We start from the raw sequence: 27,333 nt of genomic DNA, 5'->3' as shown, positions 1-27,333 counted from the left end.
GTCCTTGGTTTTCATAGCATGCAATTATTTATAAATAAAATTGAAAAAAGTTTAAGAGACTAAAATAGTGTCGCAACAGATCCGATGACGCAGTCATCACCCGTTTCCAACTGGTAATACAATCTCCTTGGTGAAACGGTAAAATTGGATTTCTACCGTTTTTACGATAATAGAGTTAGCGATATTCGTAAATAATTGCATATTATGAAAACCGACATTTTGAGGAATTAGCACGTTCACAAGATTTATATACAATGAATTGGTCACGATATAACCCAATAAAGCTACTTGGAATATACCCGTATACCACCTACATTCATTGTTTACAACCGATGTGTAAATGTTTATTGGTAAAAAGCAAGAAACACGGATTCTTCATTTTTGTGAGCAAGCACATCGGGTAAGTGGAACGTAAGTAGGAGTGCTCGTTTATTAGATATTAGAAAAAAATGTCGCCTGAAGGGTAGTTCGCCCCCTTGGGGGGGTGTAACATTGCTGGACAATATTGTGTTTTCACCGTCCTTATACGAAATACGTTTATGCCAAGTTTCGTCGAAATCCCTCCACTGCTTCTACGAAAATTATTATAAAAACTGAATTTTCGCCAAACTTTGGGGGGTTGTTTCACCCCTTAAATGTGGACCATTGCAGATATAAAAAACACGTGTCTCTTAGATTTATGGGTTCTTCAACATATATGGAAATCAATAAGATCGGGGGCGGACACTTGGGAATGTTTCCTTGTTAGATAATCCCGAGTCATGTGTCAAAGTTTCGGACAGTTTGGTCCAATACCCTTAAAAAAAAGTATTGTATTCGAATCGACTGATTTGAAGGGGGTTTCACTTCATCTTAAATCACTTGAAACTGTGGCATAAATTTCACAGACTTTTTATGCATAGATTTGAGAGAGGTGGCGTAGCAGGAAGCATTAACATTCCATTCACGAGTGTTCAGCTATCGTACACCCACATCGAGACTCTTGGTCCGCAAGCCAAACCCCTCAAAGATAATAAAGACAAAATCGTGGTGATCGTCGGACCGCACGACCAGAACAACACCCTGGTAATGACTTTTCGATCACTCACGCAGTCCTCTCTGTAAAATAGAAATGTGCACTGATATTATTTTTCACAGTTTGCAGATTTCTTGATAAACTGCGGAGTCAGGGGTGTGTGCTCCTTACATGGAGGAATCTGCACTCTGCGATCCAACTCTCCGAGCATTCTGGTTCCTGCACCGTGAAGGAATCAGTCCCTTAACCTGTACATTCGCAAGGACTCTTTTTTAATTTTACTACGTTATATATGTATTTATATTCATAATGAACACGAGTATAATAATTACGTCTGTGTCGATCGTGTCATGTACTATAGTATTACCTACAATAATGAAATCTCCTTTGATTAATACTTTTTCTTTGGCTATCTTAAATGTAGACTTCTGCCATGTAGAGCTTGCGATAGTGTATTGACGAAGGGGAAAGATCCAACCGTTGCCTTGGCAACGTAGGGCCAAACATTTCCCTAGCATGAGAAAATGTCTGAGACGCAGAATGTTCCAAGTGAGAAGTGTCAAAGCAAATGTTAAGGTTAGAATTTAAAAATAATAACATGGCGAGTATTTCGCAGATAGATTCGTTCAAGAGATTTATTCACGACTTCGATTGTAAATTCTACAACGTGCTGTGAATCGCAGGTTGCCATATACAAGAGAAAAACCATTTCTGATTTTGACATTTTGGTTTACATTTTGGTTGATCATGGAGGTACCGCAGACCTTTCGAAGATGGGCGAAAAAGCGCCTGAAGGAGGAATTCGAAGGAGTCATCGAGGAAGGACTGGAGGCCAAAGAAGAGCCTCAGGAGATCGCTCAGCGAGTGATAAACTCAAAATACATGGCAGCACTTCTGAACTCAACAAAAGCAGCTTTCGCAGAGCACGGGGTATCAAGATCTCGCTCTGAAATGTCTTGCGAGTTCCAGCCTCAGTCTTCGGTGTCCATTGGCAGCGATCTCTCTGGAGACGACTGGTGTCCTCTGAAGAATCATACCGATCGATATAGTTACATCTTTGCCAAGATCGATTACGATAAACCAGTTCACGTGAGGCTTGCTGGGTACGAAGCGTTATTAAAGAGTGACCCGAGTGGCATAGGCAGTACCGACTTGTGGGAAGTGCTGCTGAAAACACTGCGTGATGGCATCGCAGACACCAGCCGACCCATCTTCGAGGCCAGTTTGCAGGTTAGATCGCCAAGTTTCTGCATGTATATAATATTTTCAGAATTTCCTCAAAATGTTTCCTGTTTTCTCTTCTTAGGTGCACGCGAAACTCCTAAATGGTCCACACTCCCACGAGACTTGCGCAAATCTGTTAACAGCTTTCAAAGCTCAGTACCACTCGAAGAAACTGCACGACGCCCTGCCAACTGTCACGTCTGGTATTAACTTAAAAATCTTCCAGCACGAAAAGTTGTTTCGCATCGTGCATCTGATTGTTCGTTACCAAGAGGAGATTCTGAAGACCATAAGGGGCATCGATAAGACTATCGAGGAAACAATTGATCAATTTGTGACGTTCCTAGGCTCGCAGACCAGTGTACCATTGATTTCAATCCAAACTAGGACTCTGACCCCTCTTAATATAGTTTCGGTGCTCGAGCCCCAAGCAAAGTGGAGCAGAAAGTGGATACATGGCTTGGCCACGAGGAGACCTCTCATCTCAGCACTGAACAAGTCTCCAAACCTGCTGCGACAGATGATTCTGCTTGCTCAAAGTGGACTTACAAAGCCTCCATTATCGGTATCGCTGTCTATCCAGGACGAACCATCGGAAGCGTACATCTCTGGAGACACCGTCGAAGCCATGACTTACATCCACTGCCTGACATTCCTTTCGCAGCTTTGCGGTAACGCAGCAGGTCAAGAATTACTTTCAGAGAGCCAGCTGGATGTTTCTTTCTCCCCTTCTGAATTTCTAATAGCTTCGCTGAGTTCTCTGAACCACTTGGCTTCATCGGAGACACCAAAGGGAATATACGAAGCGTGTCGAGCAGCACTGCGACACGTTTTGGATAAGCCAACGGTCCTCTTCGATAGCAGATTCTACCACGTTGCCCTCAGTCCATTAATTCGTTGCACCGAAACAGAACCAAAACTGTGGCCACACACGTTGGATGTCATGATGCACACTTTAACAACTGTCGATGGTCTCTGGTTCATAATTTCTGAGTATCGAGTAGGGTCTGCTAGTGTTGAGCAGATCACCAGCTCCCCAGCCGTTGCCATTTTGGAACATACGTCGAATTTACTTCACCAGCCTTTCTCTGTCATGGATGTCGAATGTGTCATCGGTCTCTTCAAATTCCTGGAAAACTTGTTCGAGGCATACGATGTCTTCGATGTCTTGCAAGAGTCGTTGAAACGTCACTTTTTCCCTGCTGTGACGTATCTGTATAATAAAATGAACAAGTACTGTATCAAGAATGAGACTAAGATGCAGAGTCTTCATAGGTATAATTTATTAAATTTATACAGAATCTTTTAACACTACCCAGTACACTCAGGATTTATTTACAGTGCAACAAGGAGAATATTACTGAAGATAAGCTCCATCCCTATTGGCCTGTACATGTTATCCACTGAACCACTAGTGTTCGAAGAACTGATCCGAAGCTCCATCGTACCGTTAAGATCCTCCTGGAGTTCTAATGACATTATTGGCTTCGTGGCCTCCGCTGCATTCTTCAAAACAGGGTTCCAAGTACTCTCCGATCTGGCACCGCAGGCCATGTCGACACTACTGACCGATCTGCGTACAATTCTGGAAGATCCTCATCAGTTCTACGATCCATGGAATGATCCTCACGTCATGAAGTTCCTACATATAGTTAGTTTGCTCTCCCTCAACACTAAATGTAAGTATTTACATGATTTGAAATGGTTTAAAACACTAAACCTACCACCGGTGGGTAAAATGACAGGTTTAAATGGTATTTGTAATGGGGATATAAATCGTCGGTAGGTTTAGTGTTAAAGCTAGAAATTAATTCTGTCGATTGGCAAGAATCCTGTCGTATCCTAACCTCTCTTTGTAAAATGCTTATCTGGCAGGTTTCATGGCATTTCTTGTGAACTCTGGGGACAGCGATGAGACCGAGTATCCCAAAGATTTGTTCCAGCTTTTGCAACATTCTCTGGATTTTGACTCGACTTATCATTACCTGGCTCTTCGAACCCTGAACGAAGTCATTTGGAACTTGGACATTCACATCTACTTGGAAAATATGCTCGATTTTCAGGTAATACAATTGTTCCCTCGTTTATTTTGGGTTATATTTGAATTATAACTTTATTTAAATAATTTATACCTTCCAGAGTGAACTATTAACTCTTCAGAAGAATTGTACTTGGGAGACCGAAGAGGATGGTAACATAAAGCTTGGCTTTGTCATCGATGAATGCAGTTCTTTGCGTCACGAAATTCTCCTGCGCTCTTACTACGTTAGAAACCTGCACGATGAGTGTACGAAGAATCAGGAGCAGTATGAATTGTTTTCACAGTTTCCTCCGTCACAGAAATGCTTAGAAACATTAGACGATGCCGAAGCAGCATCTTCTTCGGAGCTTGATTTAATTCTTCAGAAAAGTAAGCCTGGCTTACGTGACAGTGGTTGGATATCGGAAGTCAGGAAAGCACATAAGAACTCATTGGGTCCAGTAAAGGTAATTTATTTGGAATTCATTAAGCATACGTCTGTTTCATTTTACTCTCCATCCTAGAATTCAACACTGATTGGGTTGCTGGATCAGATACAGAATGTCATCCCTACATCGGAGTGGGTAGACGACTATAAGTGGCCAGACATCGACGACTGCGAAAAGGATTTTTTCTTTCCTGAAGAATTACACGGCATTGACTTGGCTTTGCATTATGCAGAGCTAAATGGAACTCTGGAAAACACACCACAGGCGAAGAAGGAATTGAAAGTATTCATAAGAAGTGCCCACAGTTTTATAAAATACGAAGCACCGAAGAAATTCGAGAGCTTCGACTGGTTCCTAGCGACGATCTTCATGATCTGCACTGGAAACATGGAAAAGTACGTAATTCCTTGTTTAAATTGAAATGCCTCAGCTGGTTGCGAGTCCACTTTCCATCGCAGATTCTCTTTGATGAGTTCTCCTAACCTAGATTCGAAAGAAACGTCAGATAAGGAAAACTATCCGTCTGAGGATCTGGAGGTCAAGGATGACTCGAGCTAACCAGAGTCTCATCATCGGCTAAGCCTCAGGTTGAAAACTTAGTCGTCATAGTCAGTAACGAGTGATAACTCGATTGATCGGACTGATTTCTTCATCATTGACCGAGTCGATGAGAGATTATTGCGACTTTAAATAAAGTATTAATCCTAATATTTCTAGATGCAAAGTATTCGTGACACGACTCATTCGATGCCCATCGGCAGTCTTTGTATGGCAAGCACTGGGTCGAACAGTGGACCAAAAGAATGTCGCAGAGGCTAGCACTCGGTTTGTCTTGATACACCTTTTGAGAAGCATCGTAAGCACCGAGTTCCCTGCTGTTAGACACAACTTAAAGGTACAGCAAAAAGTACTTAAAAAGTGATAGTACCAGAGATAGTACGAGATACTAATCAAAATTGCGACATTTCACAGAATGATTTAGGATTGGACTGGTGGATGGTCTGCGACAGGCTATTGTCACAATGCTTCTGGGGAGTACTGTCCTGGACAGAGATCCTACACTTTCTTAGCATTTGTATATTATATCCATCGGATTACGTACTCTATTATTGCGCTTCCCTACTTCACCACTGCCAGCGTACCATGTTACAAAATACCACAGATGGTCAGATGTGGCCGGAACATATGGTAAGCTTATAGCCACCATCGTAACACAAAGTTAATAACTAACGAAGAGCTGAATTTAATACTTGGAAATATGTATGAAATCTCTATAATAGAATCTCGAGGAGTACCACTGTCACGAACAAATCCTTTTCATGGATCGTTTGTGTAAAAGGCATAGGAATAAAGTCTTGCCAATTCTATCCCAACGACATTTGGACGTTTCGGAGTAACGAATGATAATTTATGGATCACTGGGAGCAGTTATGATAATGGTTTATCAATGAAATTGGTCCCGATAACAAACTTTGGGTAAGAAAGTAAAACCAAATCATTGAAATACCTCCCTTCTACTTTTCAATATACGAAGTTATCACCATTTCTTTATTCTAGGCAATCGCAGGGCACGGAAAAAGAAACACCAGTTCCCACAGCCAATCGCCAGTGCTTCGGCATCATTTATGTTCAATAAAAAATTGGAACAGAAGGAATACATTTAACAGATCACTCTATATGTACACGTATGTAGAAAAGAGGTGTTGCTGGGAATCATAGTAACGTGATCTGCGAGTGTTCTATAATACATCGGTGCGTTGTATTCATAATCCATTGAGTCTATTACTTAAAGACATACCTGTTTTCCTTGGCAACTGTCACTCGCCTCCTGCTCCGACTCGTTGACACTGTTTCTACCTTTTGCCTTTATTTTGTTACACTTCACATGTGCCCACCCTCTGATACTCATCGCAAACCCAAGCTGCACCGAACAACACTCGCACTGTTAACCGTGACGTCTGTACACCGTGGCCTGGGTACAGTACGTCATTTGTACTACTTTATATTTCCTACGACTCGTCGAATGCTGTTTAGGATTCCCACGAGTTATCGTGGAGCCTGGCAATTACCCGACTGACAGTTGGAATATTTACAAAATAGTCATCCAGTGATATCGATGCCCACACTTTGACACCATGGCTGCTTTCAATCATCGTGGATGGTGAACAACTTCGCCACATCATTCAGATCGTCGTATTGTGCTCCTCTAGCAAGAACCTGGGATTAAAGTAAACGTTAAACATGGAACCAACGCTTTACATGATTTCTGACAGTCATCGATCATTTTGACACACCTGTCGAGCAATAGACATTCGGTTGAAAATATTCCATAGAACGATGCCTACGACGATGTCATTCTTTAGATAGAAGACCACTCCCTTTCCAAAGTCCTTCACTTTCATTTCTTTCTCCGGATCCTTGTCGGTATCACACTTTTCCTGGAAAGCCTCGGGGATTTCTTGGGTCATCAGCTCCGCTTTCAACTTTGGCTGACTTTTCCCTGATGCAACATCCTAAGTTATAAAGCGAAACATTAATATTGGTTTTTATCTATTGATGTTCAGCTTGCAATATTAATATGTTGTAAACTGAACACCAATTGACAATAAAATTGGACATCGGTGAGGATTACATAAAACAGATTCACTATGTAAAAAGACATTGGACTAACCTCTTCGCTTTTAGACCTGAGGGACTCATCGGAGGCACTAACCGCAGCAAGTGGTGTGTCTACATCCGTTGCTTTTGCAAACACTCCGACTGTCGGCAGCGAAGAGTCCACTATTCCTATGGCTTCATAGCCAACCTCTGGTCCAAGATCCGACCAAAACATGGACTGATGAATATAAGGCTTTCCTATTAAAGAAAAAAAAAAAAAAAGAGGAATATCAGATTATAACTGCATATATTTATTAATTCTTAAGAAATCTCTAGAGACCGATGCCTGAACCCACTTACTGGCGCCTGTCATGTTTTCACCAGCGAGTCTGCCGGATATGACAGCGTGATCGTGATGTTCTACTCTTCTTCTGCCAAGTCTGACATCGTAGAAGCATGCTGCATCCCCTGCTATCCAAAGATCACTTCTCGCTTCTAATTCTGCATTGACGAGGAAACCTCCGACATCAGGATCGACTTCTAGATCGGAGGGGCCTGCCAACTGTGTATTGGCCTCGGCACCAACTGCCACTATGACCTGGTCAGCTTGGATCTGTCAAGTCCAGAATATAAGTTAAAACCAGACATCAGATTCCGATCCTCACCTTGTATTTTTAAATATACATACAGCATTTTGACTTGTCAAGAAGAGAGTTAGCTTTCCGTTCTTCAACTCGAGATCTTCGACTTCGGAGTTGGGTATACACTGAACACCTTCTGCGACCACCCTCTTCGTAGTCCACTCACTTAGATACTCCGGCAGAACTTGAGCCATAATGAACTTCTCTTTGTACACTTGATACACTCTCTTGTTTTCTCTATCTACATCGAACAAGTGTTTTATTAATTAACGTTGAACGATCTGTTGAGTGCAAGAATTTCCTTAGATCGACATAAATGGAGTTGTACCTACAATTTCGAGCGAGGGAACACGCAAGTTCAGACCCCAAAAATCCGCCGCCAATGATGACAATATTCTTCACATGCGGATCGTGAATGTTATTTTCCAACTCCAGGAAGTCATCCGTTGTTCTGAATGGTATAACTCTTTTTTTCACGTCATCCTCTGCAGTTTCGAAAATAGGAAGGTTCTTCGGCGTAGCTCCTGCGAAGATTGATCTTGTTGGATTGCTAATAAGTTGTTATAACGGAAGATAAATGGAAATAAACCTGTCGCTAAGAGACACTTCTCATAATGAATCTCGTAACCGTTCTCCAACACAGCGACTTTTTTTTCTACATCGATTTTTTTTACTTTCCATCCTCTGGCCACGGCAACGCCACCCTTTTCAGACTCCGCGATATCTGGGACGTTTGCATAGAATTCCGGAGGTTCATAAAACAAACTGTCGAAGCAAAAGTATCGATTAGAATATTAGGCAAAACCTGTTTTACATTGATACACCTTATTTTTAAATGCGATTATTTAGAAGTGTTCATCACCTTCTTTGAGTGCCATTCCATTGTTTAAAATTTAATTGTGCAGTTATACTTCTGTCCGTGTTATACCAAAGTTCTTTCGACAAGGGTGGCCGCATGTACGGAAGATCACCTTCCTCCGTTATCACTAAAACCTAACAGATGTTTGATTTAATAAAATAGATAAAAGCGATCTAATTCCTCTTCTAAACATTTAAAATATAGAAATATACCTTGGCTTTTGGATCCCTAGTTTTAATAGACCTAAATGCAGAAAATGCTGCCGTTCCTCCACCAACTAACAAATACGGGATGTTCTTTGGTATGTCTTGAGAATTATCTGGGACTTTTACCGTTTGCCTTCCACGCCATGTTTTATCTTTCTCCTCTGCGAACATAAAAATATAAATAAACACACGACAATGTTTAACTTGAGAAAAGATCTACCCAAATAAACTTACCTTTTTTTGGAGCCTCTTTGACTACCTTATCATCGGATAGTTTCAAGCGAGATAACTACAAACAATCTCTTCTTTAGGTTTGCCTATACCTTAGTATACACTCGTAACATGTTTAATAAATCATACCGTAAATGCAGTTGCTCCAGCCACAAAAACTGCAGCTAGAACTTTAGCCCAGTATCGTAACTGTTTCCTTTGTTCCTCTCCCAGTAGAGGTTCTCTACATGGAGGTATACCACCCTGTCCACCAGGATTACATTCTTCATAACACGACGGTGGACATAACCCATCGGGACGGACTTCACAGACAGGCCGACTAATTTTAGGTGGAGTTGGAGTGGCTTTTGAATTTTGATACGTAGACCCAGGAAGACATTCCTCTACTTTGACCGTGGTGCCGGGTGGTCTGTACGGCTTCTTGTCTTTCGCATCGTCACTGTATAATAAACTATTGAAACTAATGAAACCTAAAACATAAAGTTTCCACTGGTATAGCACATGAGCAGGCAGTAGCATTTATAGGTTATGTAAAATCAAGCGAATTTCAATTGCATGTCTGTACCTTGGTAAGAGATTATTGTAATTAAAACACGTAGGAAATTAATGAAGAGGAGTTAAAAACTCGTAAAATGGAGTACATAACGCATTAAAGGTTCGATCTTACGAGCACTCATGGCTAATAAATATCGGCAACCGAGGCGTTCCCGAGAGCCGATTCTCGTGTAGAAATAATTATTATTTTACGATTCTACTCACCGGCGCATTGCGGGGGTCGATGGAGACAAACAGTTTGTCCGTGCCTTGAAATTTTAGTGAGTTGTCCGATAACTTTCCCGCAACTTAACATTTTTGACGGGCCGTCCTGGCCTTACGCAATATGGCGGTCGTGCGCGTGCCGGGTCCTGTTGCGCGCGCACGCTCGATTTCAGAGCTATCGAAGTGGACCAATCGAATCGATTACTCGATTGCTCCGCCAATGACGTCGTCTCTTGACTTCTCGAATGAACACCCGACCAAACGAGAGGCAGATGTGTTCAAATCCATTAATGAAAGTTAACGCAATTCATATGTAAGACTTAGAAGAAATTAAAACAATCTCACGAACATAGGTATTTAATAACTTTCGAAGAATCTATTTCAAACACATGACAAAATCCTATAAAATTAATAACTATTCATGTATCCGACAGCTCCTGCCGTGTTGCAAGGCTTGATCAGAAAATATAAATCTCGTATCCTTTGACCGCCGGCATGCGTCTGAACTGTAAAATAAAGAAGTGAGATTAAAATACATAAATCTCAACAAAGAGCATCAAGGAGGATATCTGAAATGTAAATCTCTATAAAGGAATTCATTTGCTCCGCACAATTAGGAGAGTAAGGAAGAAGAAGCCTCCTCCGATGATTAAATGCCTCGTATTCTTCTTGTTGTCTTCGTCATACTTCTGTTGCCAAGAGATTTCAGGAAGTGGCACAGTGTCCATCAAACAAGGTCCCGGTGGGACGATTTGACGAGTCGAAGGCTGAGTCGTATCGCAACTGCATTCTAAAGTACTCAGCACTCTCTTAGGCTTCAATTTTCGTACGAATTGCGCTACAATAGACAACATACATTCACCTTATATATTCCCAGTAGTCTCGTAATAATTAATAAAGAAACGATAACTCATAGATTACATCATAATATAATATAAGTCATCGTCTCATCAAACCATGTTACCAGGAATGACGAGCCTATGATTCAGGATTCCTGTTTGATGCAGATACGTCGCCGTGCGAAACATTTTAAGCAGTCATTCTAAGCGTTCCAGCGATCTCCAAAATCTTCGGTGCTTCCGTCACATGAAAAAGTCAATTCCTTATTAGGGAGAAACAAAAAAAGGACGAAAATCGCGATGACCTTCAGGTGAATCCAAGGCAGACGAACATGAATCATTCCTTATCGCGAACACCTAACCTAAATAACGCCGCAAGCCTACAAGCTCATAATATCCTCGAATAAATTCCTCCTTTAATTGACCTCCTTATTATTTTACTTATTATGTTCACATACATTTGAAGGTTATATGAATCGATGCTTGAACCAGTTTGAATGCGCGCCATCATGGCGCCATCTTTCCCTAGGTCACGTGACCAAGTTTCTATGATCCCATTGGCCGGTACGTTTTGAGGTTACGCTCTTCCTTGTCTATTTCACGGCATCGGAAAAGGACAGATCGATTTATTTGATGGTAAATTAATTTCGGAATACAGTGGAATACGGTTGGGTGCACATCTCCTCTGCGGTTCTCATTCTGTAGTGCTCGATTTGCCCGGCGCGTGGTGTAGTGTGTCGGTGATAAACACGAATGATAACAGTACCTGCGCTTGTGACGATTACGACCAACTACGACGACTCGTTCAGACTCGCTCTAGCTTGCTGCAGAGAGGTGCGACATACCTTTGTTCGTGCGATCACCTGTAAATTTGAAGTGCATTGCGGTCTCCGAGGAGCGCAAACCAACCTCAAACATTCCCGTCGACTTCTGAACAAGGTAATCCCCGCTGGCAAGTCTCGGACGAAGTCTAAGAAAGCCGGAGTTTGCTGTCAATTTTTCACCGTTATATGAGCCCCAGGAAAGGAGAAAAATGATTCACTTTCTGTACACATGTATGTATGTACGTTTTGAGAATTAAGTTCTGCTAATTTTTAGACTTCTCGGCGGAACGAGAGTGTTAGAAGTTCGGATATATACAAGTGTAGCGGAGAGGGTAAGGCGCAGGGAGGTAGAGGCTTGTTTGCAAACAAATCGATGTGAACTTAACTTATGTTTCGATGAGCAGTCCTTTTAGGAAAGTGGAAGGTATTTCCCAGACTGTGGGACATCTGAATTGTTCATATGAAAACTGTTTTATAATTCTTTGTCGTAAGCGTGCCTGCAAATAGAAAGAATTTTCCCTAGTTTGGCTAAAACGTGCAGGGGTGTGTATATATATATATATATATATATATATGCAGATATATATATATATATACATATGCAGATATATATATATATATATGCACAAGTGAATCAGAAACAGGTTGCCAAAAATGGAGTACCACATTACTGATTTGGTAGGGACACCTTCGGCAGAAGTTCCGTCTTCATAGAATGCCCTTAGTGATTTCAAGATGTGGGAGTTCTTTTTATAGACCAAGTTCGACCTCGTTTCCTGCACCGTTGTGGGCAGTCAGCTGCAGGTTGATCCTTGCCCGTCCGTTTTCAGTCCTGCGTGGATGGATTATAAAGTGCTTATTAAGAATTGCGTCCTTTGTAATCCTGAACATTTAGTTTACTTAATAGAAATTTTTCCATTGTCCAGTTACGGCACTGAAAGTCTAAAACAGTGAAAACATTTATTTATGATATATGATAATCCAATCCTACTAATTACTTCTTGTTTCCACCGGACAGATATGGATAATGAAGATGAACAGAATTCAACAGCCAACAAAGCTAGTCCTTCGGTAAACAGGGAAAATCACTCGGATAATGAACACAACGATGAGAACATAAAGAGGTAAGTTGTCTCAATCGGAATCATAAATTTGTACCTTTTATTTCATTTCTATTGAAGAAGAATAAATTGATTTTCCGATTTTATCTATGTTCTTAGGCAGCGAACGGAAAGTGCAAGTTTTGAAGGAATACCGTCAACTCCCCCAAAATTCCTATCTCTCGAGGAGATAACCAGAGCTGCAAGAGGGATGACGAACATGGCCCTAGCCCACGAAATAGTTCTGGATAAGAACTTCAAGCTGCAACAATTGGACACCAGGACCTCGGTTCTTCAGAAACAAGTGAAGGAAATAATGCACCAAGCCTTTTGGGATATTCTGGCGGAACAATTAGCAGAAACTCCTCCTAATTACAGCCAAGCGTTAATCCTGCTGAAGGATATTATCGATGTAATAGCTCGCTCCATTAATTAGAGCGTTACCTTTCTTACAGATTCATACCATAATTTTCTATAAACGTATTCTTTCAACTTGTTCGTTACAGTCTTTGGACGAATTGGTGCTGCCACATCACAAGAAAATTCGTCAGAATATGAAGGAAGTCCTGGACGTAAAATTGATTAAGCAGCAAGCAGAGCAGGGCACTCTGGATTTCCACAGTTACGCAAACTTTGTGATCTCGATTATGAGCAAAGTGTGTGCTCCGGTGAGGGACGAGAAATTGTTGGAACTGAAACGAAAGACCAATGTAATCGACACGTTTAAAGGCATCATGGAGGCTCTACAACTTATGCGAATGGACCTGGCGAATTTCACTATAACCCTGATGAGGCCTAGCATAGTAGCGTCCAGTATCGAATACGAGAGAGACAAATTCAAGGAGTTTCTGGCTCTGCAGACCGATGGACTACATCTTACTCGGAAGTGGTTGCTGAAGCATCTGGACCCTGAGAAAATAGCTTCGGTCTCTGCCTCGGATGTCAATGCCATCAAGCAGATCACTCATTGCCTTTTAGCGGAGGCTTACTTGGATCTGCTCGAGTGGGACTTCACTCCTGATGCAGAGGTATTGCTTAACATCTATCGTTACTTATTCACTTATTAACAAAGAGTTAATCTGGTATTTAATCGTGCTGAAGAATCCTTTCTGTTTAGACTCTCATGTTGGATCAAGGTAGACTCATGGAACTACGAGACAAAACCTGCAGGGCATGCATCATTGGCTCGATCCTCCTATTGTGTGCTCCTGTGCTCAGCGTGACAAGCTTCAAAAAATCGTTGAAGGAGCATGTGGCTATCTTGTTGGAGCCGGTGCATTCTAATAGGTAAGTAGCCGATAGAAAAGTGAGAAAATGTGCTTCTATCTATTTTACAGGCAGTATTGTATAATTTTTGATACCATTTATGACACAATTAACCTGTAGGGTCGAATGTCGTTTTTAAAGATCCTATCGTCTGATTGCAGAGATCTAGAAACGGTTATGCAGAACGTCGTATTACAGGTAAAGTCTGACATCAAGACGATGGTGCCTGCCGAATACAAGACTCCCGAACTGTTGGAAAATTTGGAAACTCTGATCGAGGGCCAGATGTTGGATCTGAAAGACCCAAATCACAAGCTGCGCCGTATACTCAGTGAGTATAACATCGGCAGATGAATCAGAATTATCAAACTGTATATTTACCTGTAATGTGAAACCTCTAATTTTGCTGGAATTGATAGGTAGGCTTTTACCTTTCGGTATGTAATCAAAGGGTTTGTAGGCATGGCTATAGAAAATGTCCCGTTATTAGAATTAGCATTAAATATGGTTCGCTGGTACGGTGGTATTTCCTTACAGGACCAACTGCAAGTAAAGTTAGGTTAGAAAGTTTGATACTTCAATTTTTGTTTGCGTCATTAAATATGGTTCGCTGGTACGGTGGTATTTCCTTACAGGACCAATTGCACGTAAAGTTAGGTTAGAAAGTTTGATACTTCAATTTTTGTTTGTGAAAAGGGATTGTACGGTGGATATTAGATAATTTTCTTACCTAAGAGAATTATATCATTTTTCAGGCTCCAGGATCAGACAGTTCTTGCAGAAAATCATTCTCTCTCAGTCGGCAGCTCCACAAGAGATACCTACAGGGCTATCGGCAATGCAGGAGGAACTTGCTGCAATTGCTGCGCAATTTCTCATACTGGTGTCGCACAATCGCAGTGTGTTCGATGAGTACTATCAAGAGATTGTAGCCAACGCTATTGCCAATGGAGATACCGGTCCATCCAATGCAGACGTTGCCTAAAATAAGAAAGTTTAAAACTTTCGAGATTTTGTAAGAATGCTATTATTCACAAACTAGGATTTGTCGCGAGTGACGGCGCAAACAATAATGTGCATAATAATTTGACAGTACTCGGTGCTGCCATGAAATCAGTACTACGCACACTGACCAACTCTCGAGCTAGTACAAAAGACCGTACCGAAACTCTTGGTATCCTTCAAAGACAATAGTTTGACGCTATGAATTTCCACAGCAGTGTAAAAAAAAAAAGGAGCCTCAAAGAGTGAATATACATGGTGACTGCGATGTTCTCAATTAATAAGGAAGCAAGAAATAATATTTTCCCTGCTCGATGTGCAACCTTCCTGTGAAGTTGAACACTGCGGAAAGTAACTACGGGACCCTACCATGAAAACAGAACAGTACAGCTGATCGACACAAGTTACACAAAATGATCTCTTCGTAAACTACATGAAGCTTCATCGATTCCCCTCGTGAGACTTCCGGAACGTTTCAATCATGGGGTTCAGAAATACGTGCGACTAGTGTTCCGGACCTTCATTTTTACATTTTATGTATTTTCTTTTTTATAGACTTGGTTTTTTTCTAGAGTAGCTGAGTATTGTACGAGCTTAGTTACAATAATGAGAGAGTAAAAGCAGATGAATGGCGTACACGTGAGGATAAAAAGAAGGAATCGGTAAAAGGGCACTTGCTATTACTTAAAGAGAAGTGCCATTTTTTTAAATCAATGCTGTAGCGATGTGTGCAGGATCATTGATTAAAATAACAGCAGTAAGTGATTGTGAAAGTTTTAATTTTGCTGTGAATTGCAGCTTGTATACTATTGCAGGAAAAACTGTCAATTCAATGAGGTATTGGTGAGATAAACATATTTATGGTGCATCACATCGATTGAAAAATAATATCGAGTGGATGAGATCAAGTAACGTTTGAGACCAATAGAATGTTGCATTGTCAAGAATAATTGGCGATTGGTAACTGAATAACTGTTTGTAAGATAAATTAAGTAGAAAGTGCAAGAAGCGTAAGCAGGAATTAATTCTAGATCGGCCTGTCCTCATTGGCCCATGAAATGAAATGAAATGAAATGAAATCGATTCGAAGAGTATACCGCTTTCTAACAAGGAATTCTCTTAACGTGTAAATGCAAATAACCAGAATGATGTATTGCGATGTTTGTACCTCCTAGGAACGGATACAATAAATAATAAACAACAGAAAAGTACAATTTCATTATCTTCCCCTTTTCCAAGTTAACAAATGCATTCGATACAAATCGCAGAATTAGCAGAAAATCCATCGCAATTAACGCTACTCGTAATTATGTACACAAGATATATCGAGTTACAAATGTCCCAGTTTCCAAGTTAACAAAGGCATTCTATGCAAATCGCATAATTAGCAGAAAATCCATCGCAATTAACGCTACTCGTAATTATGTACAGAAAAAAATATCGCGTTACAAGGTGCCAAAGCAGTTTAAATAATTTATTCCTAAAAGTTAAGCGCATCCAAAACTTTGACGTGCATGTCAAAGCGTTCTATGTGCTGCTTCTTTAAAAAACTCCTAAAGCCTGAAACAATGATAAAAATGTAATGTAATCATTCATTCGATCGATGAAAGAGAAAAGAAAATAAATAAACAGGAGAAAAGGTATAACCCTTGAATAGATGTCCTAGATTTTCGTTCGCAGGGAATAAGATCTCCAGCGTGTCTATGAGCTCCTGAAAGTTTCCATCCTTCGTGTAGCTCTGAATAATCTTCGCGAACATCTTGTACTTGTCCTCCGATAAAACTCGCTTGACCTGAAATAAAATTTCTCTGTAATGCATTAAGGCGAAGTGAAACACGTCGAGGAACTTGATCAACGTCGATAAAGAAGATTTTTCTAAATGCCTACGTTGCCGACGTTCGTTTTTATATTGACAGTTATATCGAATTATATTGGGCATTGTACCAAATAGCATACTCCACCTGTCGTTTTCGTACAATAATTATAAAAAAATCGAAGTAAAACTCCAGAAATCCTCTGGATTCATGCTTTCTGGGGCCCTAATTGACTGCAGAGGAACCCCCTGCGCCATCTGTGATTTCCAGGTCAATTAAATTTTCACTTCGAGACCTCGTATTCCCATCGTTTTAGCATAGAAGCGCATACAACACTTTTTTTGCCTTTATCCCGTTCAAATGCGAGTTTATCGATTACCAGAATGTTATAAATTGTCATAAAATTGTCCTGATCTTTTCATTTCGCATATCAGAGCCTTTGATAATTCTATATCGATCGAAATATGAGAGCTCGACGCCGTTTTGGTTCTAGTCTGGGCTGAGTTAAAAAATTTTTCTTAAAAAATCAAAATTTTGAATGTGTCAGGACAATTCTTAGATGATCAAGAGTGATGTGTCAAAATTTCGGACAGTTTGGTCTAATACCCTTAAAAAAAAGTGTTGTATTCGAAACGACTGATTTGAAGAGGGTTTCACTTCACCTTAAGGTGAGGCCCTACTTGACTGTAGAAGGACCTCGTGCGCCATCTGTGATTTCCAGGTCAATTAAATTTTCACTCCGAGACCTCGTATTCCCATCTGTTCTGCGACACTAAACCAACTCGCGATTGTCAGTCAATCCCCGAGGGTCGTAAATCCTCGGGCTGGGGAAGACGGGCTCGAATAGTGTTTTGCTGAAGAGGGTATTAACCGCCAGCAGCTGGTTTCGCGTATTGAATGAAATATTTCGGATTTTAGTGACACAACAAACTGTATTTCCTTTACAGACAAGGGAAGATGCGTGAATTTACGGTGGTGGTTAGTTGACTCGGCAACTGGTCTTCGCGTTTGCGTTGACTCGGCAACGAAATGGTTAAGTTCTCAGTTGGCTCGGCAACTGGACCCTTTGTACGTTGACTCGGCAACGTTTTTGATATCCGAAGTTGTCTCGGCAACTTTCGGTTGGTTGACTCGGCAACGTTTTAAGAGACCCGAAGTTGTCTCGGCAACTTTCTGAGAGAATCTACGTTGACTCGGCAACGTTTTAAGAGAATCGAAGTTGTCTCGGCAACTTTCTGATGGTATCTACGTTGACTCGGCAACGCTTTACTGGACTCGATGTTGACTCGGCAACGGTCTGTAGGAATCTGATTTTTACCAAAAATCTTAAAAAATATCCGAATGCATAGTCCTCCCTCCAACTCGGTGGAGGGAGGAAGTCGGACCTTGAGTCGAGCATTCTCATTGGCAGAGAGAAATTCCCGAAGGGTTTCCGCCCTCGAAGGCACCCGCGAAGCGGCCGGCACGTAGGCCGCGGGTTCGCGGAAAAAACCCTCGAGTGGCGTCTGGTCGCCAGAAGCGGGCTTCGGAATTTTTAGAAAGTTAAAAAATCTGTTCGCCAGACGTCATCTCGGACCTTCGGCGAAAATCCTCGAAAGGAGACCCTTTGAGAATGCTCGGACTCGTAAGTTTTATTGCCCCCCTTTCGAGGGTAGCTCGGGTCCTTCGGTACGCGTGGGAAGGACCTCGAGTTTCCGTGGGCCTTGACTCGAGCGATTATAAAAGATTAAATTTATACTACTAATTAGCGCGGATGGGCTATCGACGCTCCACCATCGTTTTAGCATAGAAGCGCATACAACACTTTTTTTGCCTTTATCCCGTTCAAATGCGAGTTTATCGATTACCAGAATGTTCTAAATTGTCATAAAATTGTCCTGATCCTTTCATTTCGAATATCAGAACCTTTGATAATTCTATATCGATCGAAATATGAGAGCTCGACGCAGTTTTGGTTCTGGTCTGGGCTGAGTTAAAAAATTTGTATAAAAAATCCAAATTTTGAACGTGTCAGGACAATTCTTAGATGATCAGGAGTGAGGTGTCAAAGTTTCGGACAATTTGGTCCAATACCCTTAAAAAAAAGTATTGTATTCGAATCGACTGATTTGAAGGGGGTTTCACTTCACCTTAACCCTAATCATTCGTAGATGCATATTCGCGCTACGTACGTTCTTCAAGTACTCCTTGCCCATTTCTCTTTTCTCGTCGATAGATTTCGTCTCGATAAGAGGTTTATCTTCGCTGCCTTCCGGGGTCGTTTTACTCTTCGGCTGAGCACTGGTCGAAGGCTCGGATAAATTGGCGTTGAATTCGACCGGTAGGACTTTTAGTTTCCTCTTCTTCGTGGCTGGCTCCTTCACGTCGGCGGACAACTCGCAGCGTGTCCAGCTGCCTTTCAGTTGGCACTCGCTAAAATTAATTTCCGACTTCGACGAGGTCTCCAGCATCTCGAAGAAGTCCTTCTTAGATTCCTTCCCCGGCTTGGCTTGCGACAAGTCACCCACGTAGTCCTGGATGTTGTAACTTTCGGATTTACTCGCAGGAGCCCTTGGAGAAACAGGGATATTTCCTGAAGACCGAGTCGTCGTCGCGTTGAATCTTGCTGGTACTGCTGGCAACGAGTAATCCTCCCTGTTGTACTTGACTTTGTTCATCGTTGGCTGCGGCAACTAAAAAAAAATTATTTCCATAGATGAAAATGATTTTTGCATCTGCGACACATCATCAGACTCGTTTGTAATGCAACGTCCCGGTGAACACTGTTATATAACTGTTGGGTAAATTTGTTAGTTTGAAGTTACGTAACTGTTAGGTTATTATATTGTAACAAATGTTATGTTATTTGTTAGTTTTAAGCTACGTAACTGTTAGATTTGGTGTTCAGTGGGACGTATCAGTTAATTCACTTGTAATGCATCGTAAGGTAGGTTCTGAAACTCGCAAAGCTTCATTTTTTATAAACTATTTTTAAAATGCCTATAAATAAATTGGAAAAGAACTGAAATTTCATGAGTTTCAGGACCTCCCTTATAGTCTTCCTATTCACGTTGTGAAGTTTCAAACTATTCGGTAAACCGAGTTGGGAGAAAAGTTTTATAAACGAAACCTCTTCGACGTCACTTTCACAACACCTTAAAACTAACAAATAACATAACGTTTGTTACAATGGAATAACCTAACAGTTATGTAACATGGAGCTAACAGGTTACATAACATTTCTTACTATCATATCTATATAAATGTAGCATAACTTTGTTACTCTCGTCTTATACTATGTTACTGTTCTGATATTACTGTGTATATGCAGCACATATTCGTAACAAAACAGAACTACACTGGTGCTGTCATTTATTTTATTAAATAATCGTTATCGTCATTGTTCGCTAGTCAAATAAAATCCTAATTGTCTTTAAGTAAAATCACATAGTTTATCATTACATAATTGCATTGAAAGTCCGATGTATCATTTAATATCTAACTATTGTCAAGTACCAAAAAATAATTAAAAATAAAAAATTATATAATTTTGAATAAAATTGCGTGATCTTTTTTATTAAATGCATGAAAAAATAATATTATTTTAAGGTAACTGAAATTATAACATTAATATAACGTGTTACCTTACCGAGTGGGAAATAATAACTAACATCTAACTTCCATGTTACTTTTATGCTACGTAACATGTTACTTTTATGCTACGTAACATGTTAGTTTCGAAAACGTAACATTTACCCAACAGTTATATAACAGTGATCACTGGGTAGTTCCATTTTCTTTTTAAATACCACGAATTACGTAACTAACAGTATTCTCGGCATATCTGAAGAACTCCCTCAGCTCTTTCGTGACCACTCCGAAGTTTGTGAATTTCTTCAAGTGTGGCCTCAGCCAAGCCGATAGCTGTTTCTGAAAGTTTGGATTTTCAAATCGACAATCGCATAGAATGATAGCTCCGTAATCATCTTGGTGGCGAATGACACGACCGATGGCCTGGTTAACAGCTCGAGATGCTTCCAGCTGATACCATTGTTGGCCTGTCAAGCACTGGAAAAGAAATCAATGTCTATAAATCCTCATAATTTTAATTAACAAGTACTGCGTCGGGCCAGTCACCTCTCGGTCCTTGGTTCTGATCTCTTCCAAGTATTTCTGCTTCAAGACAACTCTGGGATCTTTTAGAGGAGGAAATGGAAGACCGGTAATCAGTACAGCTCTACCATTAGCGTTGGCAAAATCTAATCCTTCGCTGACTTTCCCTCGACACACTGCCATGAAAATTGCTCCCTTGCCGGAAGGATCTTGAATCTTTTCATAATACTCGTTCATGATGTTTAGGAAACTTTCCTTGGATTGAGGTTCCACATATATTGGCTGGAAATATTTATACAATGTTAGAAACAGGAAATAAGTGGTACACACAGGTGTCTTACGTACCTTACGGCTAGCTATTTTTGTCCATAGGCCAGAATTCTGCCATTCATCTTTGCACTTCTTCATTATTGGATAAGATGGAAAGAACACCAGCATACCATGGGGAACCAGGAAGCTGAAATTGTATACGGTCCTTCCAAGAGATGCGATGTATTTTGGATCATTTCTGTACAGGCGACGATGAAGTTTGTAAATGTTACTTGCCATGTATTTTAATTTAAGAAAATATTAGGGCATAATTATACGCTTGGAGATACCTCGTGTTAAACGAAGAGTTAAGAGGATGGCCATCGGGCCCTTGACTGAGTACTCCGACACACACTTGACGTCCCGTTATGATGTGAGGATTCTCAAGTTGCACATCTATTGGAATACCCATCTCTGATATAAATGGCTTCAATGGTGATAGCGTACCACTGGTTAGAATCACCGAGCGAATACCTTGTTCTGCTAATTGCTGCATTCTTAGAACCAGACACGATTTCACTTTTGAATGAATATCATTGAACACTTAAAATTTAAAACAGAATAATAAACGTAATTAACAATTACCCAAAACCGGGACTAAAACACCAGTAACAGATGAGTTTTCCTTCACTGGTTTTCACGATTTTCTTGGACTCCCAACTATCAGTTTTCTGATTTTTCTTCGCATCTTCAGGCTGAATGTAAACCTTGTAACACCTCTTAACGTCCTCTCGGTGTTTTAGTGCACCTTTTCCACTATTGAAGACGATTCTTAGGAGATCGCTGAATTTTTGAAGTCCGGTTCCTCTCCTTGAGAATGGAGAAGTACCGGTTGCTGACAAGTAGACAATAATTTTGTCTAACTTGTCTATCACAAGTTGCTCTTTGCCATGCGTCAGCTGGAAAACAATGAAGTTATTACTTTGCTTTATCCGTTTGTAAAATAATTCTTCTTTACCTCTATTTTCTCAAGGAGCTCGAAGATGTAACCACCTGGCATGACATCCCCTTCCTCACGTTTTTGAATTTTAATCTCATCTACAGCTTTTTCTAATTCTAAAAACATAGTCTTCAAGATACATAAATCTTCTGCAGTGAAATCTTTTTGGACGGAATTGGATCCCTCGGATGAAAAATCAATTTCTTGTTCTAATTCATTCGCCATCGATCTCATCACAGCTGTTATTTCATCAATACATAAAGCTATATCTGTGCTGCTTATCTGTAATGATTGACCTTTTACATTATTCTAATGATAAAACAAAAATTTTCAACAATAGGGGTAACGCAAAATAAATACAATATATTACTTGTAAAGATGCAGCTTCCTCGCATGTCTTCTCAATATTGTGCGCTTCATCTAAGAGCACCACATTATTTAACAACTCTATTCCTTGTGTTTTCCTTGTCTTGGGATCTAATAAATAATTATAAGGCATGAAGGTGATGTCAGCAGACTGTTTCAATTCCTTTGATAAAAAGTAAGGGCAGCACTTCACTTTTTGACTTGCCTTTACCAAGTCTTCTATATCGAGAATATCTTGTCGAAATATAGGATCGTCTTTTCTGTATAAATATAAACAAACTTGACACAGGGAATTAAATGTACAATCATGTTACATTCAAATATACATCTCGTTAAATACCTATGATCGACGTTATTATAGTACATGCACGTTCTAGCTTTTACTTTTGCTTGGCACATTTGAATTTTCATAAACGAATTTTGCTCCTTAGAGACTTCTGGATGAATGCAAAGCTGGTCCCTTGATCCCAGCACCGCTACCTTAACATGTTTGTAAGATGTTCTCTTTAATTCCTGCATAGCTTGTGAAAGTTGAGAATGTGTCCTAGAGGCGTAAATAATCTTCGGCATCGTCCAGCCAAAGTTTGTAGATATATTAGGCGTCCCCGCTGCCTTGTCAAGTTTGTTATTCAATTGATTAAAGAAGCTTCCTCCAAATTCCTCATTTTGAAGAGCTCCTGCCTGCACTTGAGCTTGCATCTGCGCCTTTTTGATCAGGAGCCAACTCAGCGAGGAGCACAGTAAACACAACGTCTTTCCAGTACCTGTAAATCATTGTCGAATAACTTGTTTTAACACAACTCGTAAATTATAACTAATCATATTTAAGAATATACCTGTAGGAGACTCCAACACACCGTGTTTACTATTTTGTAAACATTCTATCACTTTTGCCATATACTCCTCCTGAACAGAGTACGGTTTAAAGGGAAAGGTAACAATAACTCCATTGATTGTTATATCCGGCATATTGACAGGCACCAGTTTAACAGTGAAATCGAACAAAAAGCTCCTTATTTGACAATTAAACAGAATTTATTCTGCTGGAACAGCAACATTGACCCTGCTTTGCTTCGCCCCAAAATTCGCGCCAAAACGCGACCTAACCTATTTCCTCGGTACATTCGCCGGCTGGCTGGACGTTTAAAGAGACATCTTTTGAGGTTATTTTCACAAAATGTATGTAGTAAATGTCCAAAAAACATTTTTGTCAAACCAATCAGGGCATGTTCATTTGAAACATTTTAAACATTGCAGGTTATGCTGTCAAGTGTTAAGGTTAGGCTGTAATCAGCTGGCTGGTGGACGATTGCATTGGTTGGGCGGATGCTCTTGCCGAGAACTCGTCACGCAAGGTTAGCTTTTACCGATTTTTACTCATTCTTATACCCATAATTTTATAGAAAATTTATTCAATCATAGTGGAACAGTTTTGAAAGGCAAAACAATAGGAGAGAAATGTCACACCTAGTTCAAGGGAATGTATTTTATGCTTGGCATTTACCATATCGTTGGTCATTGTCCTCAAAAAAGAATGAAAGTATTTCAAGGCTTCAAAGCCGTGAACTCTAGTGTCAATGAAATAATTACGGAAAACAAGGTTACATTTTACCACTTTACAGTCAAATTATATAGCTGGAATCTTGGTAACATTAGATATCGAGAAAGTAGAATGTAAAGAATAAGAATGGAAAGGAATGGGCTATTATGTATTAAAAACTAAAGTTTAGGGTGTGTTTGATGGTGAAAGAGATAAATTTTAATATATAATTTATCATCTCATCTAATCGAGTTTCAAAACATGTATAAAGGTGCTCCATTTTCAAGTTCCTTTGATAAGAGTTCATTGGCTTCCTGTTTATCACCTTCGCACAAGTCGAAGCTATATCTTTTCAGACCTAAAGAGGAAAAGAATTCTACCAGATTGCAACTCCTCATTTCTTTCTGCACATAATAGCGTAATTGTCTTTACTGTTTCGGGTCATTTGTTTAAACGCTAGTGCATAGATTTCAGCCATTTTATAAGATATAAGTAGGTAAGTTTAGAATTATCAAGTGACACAATTGGTTTTATATTAAGACGTATTGATAAACCGCTGACAATCTTAGTGATTCTACCATTCCAGTGTGAGACGATCCAATAAATCTCACTGTTAGCAAAGCTTGTTCTTTAGTTTATAATAAATAATTATTGTAATATTTTACAGGTGCAGTAAAAGCTTCTCAAGATGCGACTAGTGATCTGTGATACCGTGGACTTCGTAGCGGAATGGTCTGCCAAGTATGTAATGAAAAGGATCAATAATTTTCAACCAAATGAAAATAAATACTTCGTCCTCGGACTGCCTACTGGTAATCCCACCATTATTTCCTGTACATTAGATCTGAAAAGTATTGAACATGTATTAAATTATTTCCATTACTTCTTTAGGAGGGACACCGTACGGAATGTATGTGAAACTTATAGAGTACTACAAGGCTGGAAAAATTTCATTCAAATATGTTAAGACATTCAATATGGATGAATACGTGGATCTACCAAGAGATCATCCAGAGTCATATCATTATTACATGTACAATAATTTTTTTAAGCACATAGACATCGATCCTAAAAACGTTCACATTCTTGATGGCAATGCACCAGACCTGGAAAAAGAATGCAATGAATTTGAGCAGCAAATTAAAGATGCTGGTGGGATAGAATTATTCATTGGAGGTAAATGACAATTTCTGAATTATTAAGAAATATGAATTTATATCTCTACCCTGAGAATAATAATTATATGTTTGTCTTTAATAAGGTATCGGTCCTGACGGACACATAGCCTTTAATGAACCAGGATCGTCATTGGTTTCTCGTACGAGAGTCAAGGCCCTAGCTCAGGATACTTTGGAAGCAAATGCCAGATTCTTTGGGAATGATATAAATAAAGTGCCAAAACAAGCACTGACAGTTGGGGTGGGAACTGTAATGGATTCGAAGGAAGTGATGATACTTATTACTGGATCTCATAAAGCATTTGCACTTTATAAAGCCATCGAAGAGGGAGTCAATCACATGTGGACCGTGTCAGCTTTCCAGCAACATCCACGTACACTAATCATTTGTGACGAAGATGCTACACTGGAGCTTCGGGTGAAGACGGTGAAGTACTTCAAGGTATTGATTTTTAATAATCCTCATCATGACTTTATCAATTCTTTCAAGATATTAATCAATTAACTTATTGACTATTTTGTCCTCTTTGTACTTGTATTACATTTTTGTTGTACTCTCTAGGCTCTCAGTACTGTACACCAGAAATTGATCGAGGAAGACAGAAGTGCACTTCCACGTCAAACCCAGTCTGAGACCGAGTCTTAAAACAGTAAGTACTCCCAATCCCTAAACATAATCCTACATAAATAAAGTATAATTATTCAATCCCCTTTATTTTCCAGAATCTATGAAACGGAAGAGAATTGCCCGAAGGAACGAGCCTACAACTTTATTAACACGGATTTCCTAGAAGTGTAACTCGAATTTCATTTATATAAACCTTCGTGATATTCCTCATAACAGGGCACGATATTTTTATATTTTTAACACGTGTACGTGAGAATAAATATATCTATATACACATACACGTTTCTTCGTCACCTGCTCGATTAAATGAATTTAAGATGATACAAAAGGTACTGGGAAATTTAATCGAGGTCGATAAATTAAAATTTATCAATACCCTTTTTAATGGGAATGCCATTCCGAATACTTAAGGTGAAGTGAAACACGTCGAGGAACTTGATCGACGTCGATAAAGAAGATTTTTCTAAATGCCTACGTTGTCGACGTTCGTTTTTATATTGACAGCTGTATCGAATTATATTGGTTATTGTACCAGATAGCATACTCCACCTGTCGTTTTCATACAATAATTATAAAGAAATTGAAGTAAACCTCCAGAAATCCTCTGGATTCATGCTTTCTGGGGCCCCAATTGACTGCAGAGGGACCCCCTGCGCCATCTGTGATTTCCACGTCAATTAAATTTTCACTACGAGACCTCGTATTCCCATCGTTTTAGCATAGAAGCGCATACAACTCTTTTTTTGCCCTTATCCTGTTCAAATGAGAGTTTATTGATTACCAGAGTGTTATTAATTGTCATAAAATTGTCTCGACCCTTTCGTTTCTCATATCGGAGCCTTCGATAATTGTATATCGATCGAAATATGAGAGCTCGACTCCATTTTGGTTCTAGTCTAGGCTGAGTTAACAAATTTTTCTTAAAAAATCCAAATTTTGAATGTGTCAGGACAATTCTTAGATGATCAGGCGTGACGTGTCAAAGTTTCGGACAGTTTGGTCCAATACCCTTAAATAAAAGTGTTGTATTTGAATCGACTGATTTGAAGGGGGTTCCACTTCACCTTAAGGTGTCGAGGAACGTCGAGGAACTTGATCGACGTCGATAAAGATGATTTTTTTAAATGCCTACGTTGTCGACGTCCGTTTTTATATCGACAGCTGTGTCGAATTACATTGAATATTGTACCAAATGGCATACTCCACCTGTCGTTTTCGTACAATAATTATAAAGAAAGCGAAGTAAAACNAGTACGATATTAGATTATGTACATATCATTCGCTCCATTCCGAAGAAAGCGAAGTAAAACGCTAGAAATCTTCTGGATTCGTGCTTACTGTGGCCCTAATTGACTGCAGAAGGACCCCCTGCGCCATCTGTGATTTCCAGGTCAATTAAGTTTTCACTCCGAGACCTCGTATTCCCACCGTTT

The 27,333-nt window shown here is 39.9% G+C and overlaps 6 protein-coding genes across 14 annotated transcripts; 3 read left to right on the top strand and 3 right to left on the bottom strand.

The window, feature by feature from the left end:
• Positions 1-1,276: 1,276 nt before the first annotated feature.
• On the top strand, positions 1,277-6,378 carry LOC105696055 (protein broad-minded). 4 transcript variants are annotated; one of them, XM_012418210.2, is made up of 11 exons: positions 1,277-1,591; positions 1,769-2,245; positions 2,322-3,514; positions 3,581-3,918; positions 4,115-4,302; positions 4,379-4,726; positions 4,784-5,103; positions 5,426-5,603; positions 5,681-5,896; positions 5,989-6,184; positions 6,266-6,378. In XM_012418210.2, the coding sequence occupies exons 1-10, from the start codon at positions 1,532-1,534 to the stop codon at positions 6,103-6,105; spliced, it is 3,435 nt and encodes a 1,144-aa protein (XP_012273633.1). In that variant the 5' UTR covers positions 1,277-1,531; the 3' UTR covers positions 6,106-6,184; positions 6,266-6,378. The 4 variants fall into 4 exon arrangements, with proteins under 4 accessions (XP_012273633.1, XP_012273631.1, XP_012273635.1 ...); XM_012418208.2 differs by having other exon boundaries at positions 1,699-2,245; XM_012418212.2 differs by lacking the exons at positions 5,681-5,896; positions 5,989-6,184; positions 6,266-6,378 and adding an exon at positions 5,196-5,295 and having other exon boundaries at positions 1,699-2,245; positions 5,426-5,504.
• On the bottom strand, positions 6,298-10,133 carry LOC105696056 (apoptosis-inducing factor 1, mitochondrial). Its single transcript, XM_012418213.1, has 12 exons — positions 10,003-10,133; positions 9,373-9,713; positions 9,247-9,301; positions 9,019-9,173; positions 8,810-8,940; positions 8,537-8,712; positions 8,280-8,471; positions 7,995-8,188; positions 7,667-7,919; positions 7,380-7,564; positions 7,003-7,221; positions 6,298-6,925 (listed from the first exon to the last, which is right to left on the bottom strand). Exons 1-12 carry the CDS (start codon positions 10,091-10,093, stop codon positions 6,854-6,856), a joined length of 2,064 nt encoding a protein of 687 aa, XP_012273636.1. The 5' UTR covers positions 10,094-10,133; the 3' UTR covers positions 6,298-6,853.
• A 318-nt stretch (positions 10,134-10,451) lies between these two features.
• LOC105696051 lies at positions 10,452-11,181 on the bottom strand. The gene is made up of 3 exons (XM_012418200.1): positions 10,967-11,181; positions 10,614-10,840; positions 10,452-10,508 (listed from the first exon to the last, which is right to left on the bottom strand). Exons 1-3 carry the CDS (start codon positions 11,028-11,030, stop codon positions 10,461-10,463), a joined length of 339 nt encoding a protein of 112 aa, XP_012273623.1. The 5' UTR covers positions 11,031-11,181; the 3' UTR covers positions 10,452-10,460.
• Positions 11,182-11,390: 209 nt separating this feature from the next.
• Positions 11,391-16,236, top strand: LOC105696049 (T-complex protein 11-like protein 1). Of its 4 annotated transcripts, none has more exons than XR_001103677.2 (8): positions 11,796-11,896; positions 12,684-12,789; positions 12,886-13,177; positions 13,272-13,793; positions 13,883-14,052; positions 14,193-14,362; positions 14,787-15,790; positions 15,849-16,236. XR_001103677.2 is itself a non-coding variant. In XM_012418195.2 (8 exons), exons 1-7 carry the CDS (start codon positions 11,875-11,877, stop codon positions 15,014-15,016), a joined length of 1,512 nt encoding a protein of 503 aa, XP_012273618.1. In that variant the 5' UTR covers positions 11,796-11,874; the 3' UTR covers positions 15,017-15,046; positions 15,125-16,236. The 4 variants fall into 4 exon arrangements, 3 of the variants coding, with proteins under 3 accessions (XP_012273619.1, XP_012273618.1, XP_012273617.1); XM_012418195.2 differs by having other exon boundaries at positions 14,787-15,046; positions 15,125-16,236; XM_012418196.2 differs by lacking the exon at positions 11,796-11,896 and adding an exon at positions 11,391-11,780 and having other exon boundaries at positions 14,787-16,236.
• Positions 16,237-16,308: 72 nt separating this feature from the next.
• LOC105696048 (regulator of telomere elongation helicase 1 homolog) lies at positions 16,309-23,657 on the bottom strand. Of its 2 annotated transcripts, XM_012418193.2 has the most exons (12): positions 23,391-23,657; positions 22,895-23,318; positions 22,559-22,814; positions 22,207-22,470; positions 21,834-22,147; positions 21,539-21,745; positions 21,285-21,447; positions 20,964-21,221; positions 20,655-20,894; positions 19,019-19,519; positions 16,681-16,825; positions 16,309-16,593 (listed from the first exon to the last, which is right to left on the bottom strand). In XM_012418193.2, the coding sequence occupies exons 1-12, from the start codon at positions 23,521-23,523 to the stop codon at positions 16,514-16,516; spliced, it is 2,985 nt and encodes a 994-aa protein (XP_012273616.1). In that variant the 5' UTR covers positions 23,524-23,657; the 3' UTR covers positions 16,309-16,513. The 2 variants fall into 2 exon arrangements, with proteins under 2 accessions (XP_012273616.1, XP_023288548.1); XM_023432780.1 differs by having other exon boundaries at positions 20,964-21,447; positions 23,391-23,649.
• Positions 23,653-26,176, top strand: LOC105696050 (glucosamine-6-phosphate isomerase). 2 transcript variants are annotated; one of them, XM_012418199.2, is made up of 7 exons: positions 23,653-23,733; positions 23,812-23,909; positions 24,762-24,906; positions 24,986-25,270; positions 25,356-25,714; positions 25,835-25,922; positions 25,996-26,176. In XM_012418199.2, the coding sequence occupies exons 3-6, from the start codon at positions 24,783-24,785 to the stop codon at positions 25,916-25,918; spliced, it is 852 nt and encodes a 283-aa protein (XP_012273622.1). In that variant the 5' UTR covers positions 23,653-23,733; positions 23,812-23,909; positions 24,762-24,782; the 3' UTR covers positions 25,919-25,922; positions 25,996-26,176. The 2 variants fall into 2 exon arrangements, with proteins under 2 accessions (XP_012273622.1, XP_012273621.1); XM_012418198.2 differs by lacking the exons at positions 23,653-23,733; positions 23,812-23,909 and adding an exon at positions 23,977-24,590.
• Positions 26,177-27,333: the final 1,157 nt, after the last annotated feature.

This window comes from Orussus abietinus, unplaced genomic scaffold (assembly GCF_000612105.2).
Source record: "Orussus abietinus isolate OABI.00-Male unplaced genomic scaffold, Oabi_2.0 scaffold272, whole genome shotgun sequence".
Lineage (NCBI taxonomy): Eukaryota > Metazoa > Arthropoda > Insecta > Hymenoptera > Orussidae > Orussus > Orussus abietinus.
Note: the sequence above shows the minus strand (reverse complement) of the source record. Positions and strands in the feature narration are given on the sequence as shown.